This window comes from Hipposideros armiger, unplaced genomic scaffold (assembly GCF_001890085.2).
Source record: "Hipposideros armiger isolate ML-2016 unplaced genomic scaffold, ASM189008v1 scaffold_1411, whole genome shotgun sequence".
Taxonomy (NCBI): Eukaryota; Metazoa; Chordata; class Mammalia; order Chiroptera; family Hipposideridae; genus Hipposideros; species Hipposideros armiger.
In genome coordinates, this window is record NW_017732761.1 from 147313 (window position 1) to 150412 (window position 3100).

At 46.0% G+C, this 3100-nt stretch overlaps 1 protein-coding gene across 1 annotated transcript in view; it reads right to left on the bottom strand.

Annotated features, from left to right (window-relative positions):
- The window catches only part of LAMA1 (laminin subunit alpha 1), a gene marked incomplete at its 5' end in the record, with an annotated part of 126951 nt that overhangs the window by 41485 nt on the left and 82366 nt on the right, over positions 1-3100 (bottom strand). Inside the window, 3 exons of the mRNA XM_019633794.1 lie at positions 1438-1601; positions 1734-1850; positions 2075-2285. Of these exons, the coding sequence (XP_019489339.1) occupies positions 1438-1601; positions 1734-1850; positions 2075-2285 (492 nt within the window). The remainder of the gene's footprint in view (positions 1-1437; positions 1602-1733; positions 1851-2074; positions 2286-3100) is intronic.

Here is a 3100-nt window from a genome sequence, read left to right on the forward strand (position 1 = left end):
TGAGGAGAACAGGGTGGGAGGGGACCTTCTCCCCTTCCTCTCAAACGCTATTCAGAAGATGAACTTTTCCTAATTGGACTGAGCTCCTAGCAGGCAAAAAAGCTCCAGTGTTCTCCTTTGTGTCCCAAGTGCTGGCATAGTGTTTGCCACGGGGGGCTCATTTTGTTGAATGAACGAATGAACAGATTGTTGAAGGGTAATGGTAGGAGAGGACGGCCCCACAAAAGGACGCCTTTGGATCTCCAGGGAATTTCCATGTTTAGTAAGCTCCCATCCACTCTGATGTGAAGTTGAGGGAGGGAGCAAATGAGATGACAAAGCAGGGCAGGAAGCCCTGGGAGAAGCCAAAGAAATCAGGATGGGTGGGAAATGGGTGAGGTGGGGGGGATAACGTGGGGTGTGGAAAGGAGGTGGGGCTGGACTCAAATGTATGACATTTGTATGTCATCTGGATAGCAGTGGAGAGCTAAGCAGAGAACAGCACAGCTGAACCTGGGGTGGCCGCCTCAAGCATGGATAGGTCCTGGGAAGACTGACATGGAGGTGTGAGCTCCTTTCCCTGCAGTGTTCTCTCCTGCCATGCCTATCAGGCGAGGGAAGATGCAGGTGAAAGGTCGGGGTCAGAAACATGATTATAATCTAGTGTGAGGGTAGCAGCATGGTCTCTGACCTGACCATCCAAATTCCACCCACCTGTCTTTTACGAACTGGGTCTCAAATACTTCCTTCTGTTTTGGGTTGGAAAATTACAGGATTTAGAGTCACACAGATTTAGGTTTGTGGTCAGGTTTCAGATTATCCTGGAGGTTTAACACTGGTCTACTTTTATAGTCTCTGGGTCTCAGTTTCAATAGCTGCATTCTCCCCTGCCTCACAAGGTGGCTGAGATGATCACAGCACGGGACGTGAGAAGTGAAGCCTGCACCCTCCCACAGACTGTAGCTCCCTTCCCCGCCTTCTGGGCCCTCCTGCGCCTTTAACTTCTCCACATGGCATTTAGTTGATAGTTCTCTCAGGACCCTTTCTGCGCCCTAACTAATAATTAGATTACTAGTTGTCTTCCAAATCTCACCTGACAATAAGTTCCTGCTTTTGTTTTTCACCCAACAAATTGACAATGTCAAATATCATATTCAGGTCCCCAACCCTAACCCTAACCCTAAACCCTAACCCTAACCCTGTCCCTAACCCTAACTCTAAACCTTAAAAAAAAAAATCAGNTGGCAGCTCAGCGGCTGCTCAGCTCGGGCTGGACTCGAACCGCTGTTGCTCAGAGCTCAAACTCTTGAGCGAGCTCTTAACCAACTGAGCCACTTAGCCGGCCCGGAATCCTCATTTTTAGACAAAAGAAGAAGGACTCAACACTATGATCAAAATCCTTATTCTCTCTGATCAATGAATCTCAACCATTGGAATTCCTACAAAATGTGGTCTCACCTGTCCAAAGCGCCTGCTAATCTATGGAGCTCAGCTGCATGATCTTCAGCTCTGTAGACAAGGTCAAGTGCTCTTCTTTTGGACATCTGCATAACCAGATCATCCACATGGTGCCTGATTTTGGCAGTCCATAGAAGTAGCTCATCACAGTGATGCTCTAAATGCTACATAGAGAAATCAATACTGTGAATATATATGCATCTATTTAACCATGTATGTGTGCACATATACTCATATATGAGATGTGCGAAGATTCTTTGGAAACTGTATTGTGGCTGTGCTGAGTTGTAACTTACCGCTAGAGCATTTTGTGCAGCCTTTGCACGCGCAGTGGCAGCATCTAGCAAACCTCTTCCTTTGGTGATTAGCACTGAGGTCAAGTTTTGTTCTTCTTGAACATGCCGCTTTATATCCTGTAGCAAAAATCACCTTTAAGGATGCTTCATAAGCCAAGTCAGCTTCTGAACATTGGTGCCTGATGTCCTGTGCTGAGGTTAGTACTCAGGGTTCATTTTGTTAGAAGCTAAAAATACTGTAATTTACATCAGAGAATTTGGTTACCAGTTTTAACTGAGGAGAGAGCTATTAAGACTCACATTGGGGGCCAGGCAGGAATAAAAAAAAAAAAAAGACTCACATTGAACTCTTGCAGGCTGGCACTGACAATGAGCAACAGGGGGTTGCTTTCCTGGGTCTTCGCCTCTGCTTTCCTCACGAGGTCTTCTGCTGCCTGCAGTTCACTGTTATGTTTGGAAAGGAGGCTGATTGCTGCTTCTTTTATTACCTTCAGTTCTTCCTGTGGCTTCTGGTAATTTTTCTGGATTTGAGACAATAAATCTTCAGCAGCCCTGATAAATATAAATGGTTCATATAGTAAGTAAATGGACAACAAAGCGCCTACCATTGAAATGATAGCAGAAGGAATTTGTACATATTCACACCTAGCTTTATAGTGTGAGTAAAGGGTAACAACAGAGAGCCAGAGATGGCTGTCCTTAGAAAGGCCTGCTTGCAAGGTTGACCCTTGGCTGGTATAAGAAAGTGTTCCCACTACTCCCTAACTGATAAGGGTGTCTCACTGCCTCCACTGTTTGTGCATATAACGTGGTTTATGCTGAACACCTGCTTTCTCTCTGGGGGTCTGGAATGTGGTCACACGCTAGGCAGCGGGTGCCTACAAGGCCAGCCTTCAGTAACAGCCATGGATGCTGAACCTCTAGTGGGCTTCCCTGGGCAGAAGCATCCCCTGCGTAGGGCTGCATTTTCATTGCTGGGGGAAGAGTGCACTCTGTGAGCCCTCATGGGAAGGGAATTAGGGAAGCCTGTGTGGATACCTCTAGGTTCTACCATGTCTTCTTCCCTGCTCCAGCATCCTCAATACACTGCTCTAAGGTAACCTGGCTGTGAGTACACCTAGATGCTGCGTCTTGAGAGTCCTAGTGAAACTCTGAATGTGGGGCTGGTCCCGGGGACCCTGATGAAAGCACACTATGCAACCAGTTTGTGTGCTAACTATTTCCACCAATAGGATTGCCATACTTCATCATAAATCACCAATTTTCTAAGAATTATAATGAAAAAGCTGATAAACAATTCCTAAAATAATCCACGAAACTTGAAATGGCATAAGTACAGGATTATCTATAGAAAATAAGAGAGAGAC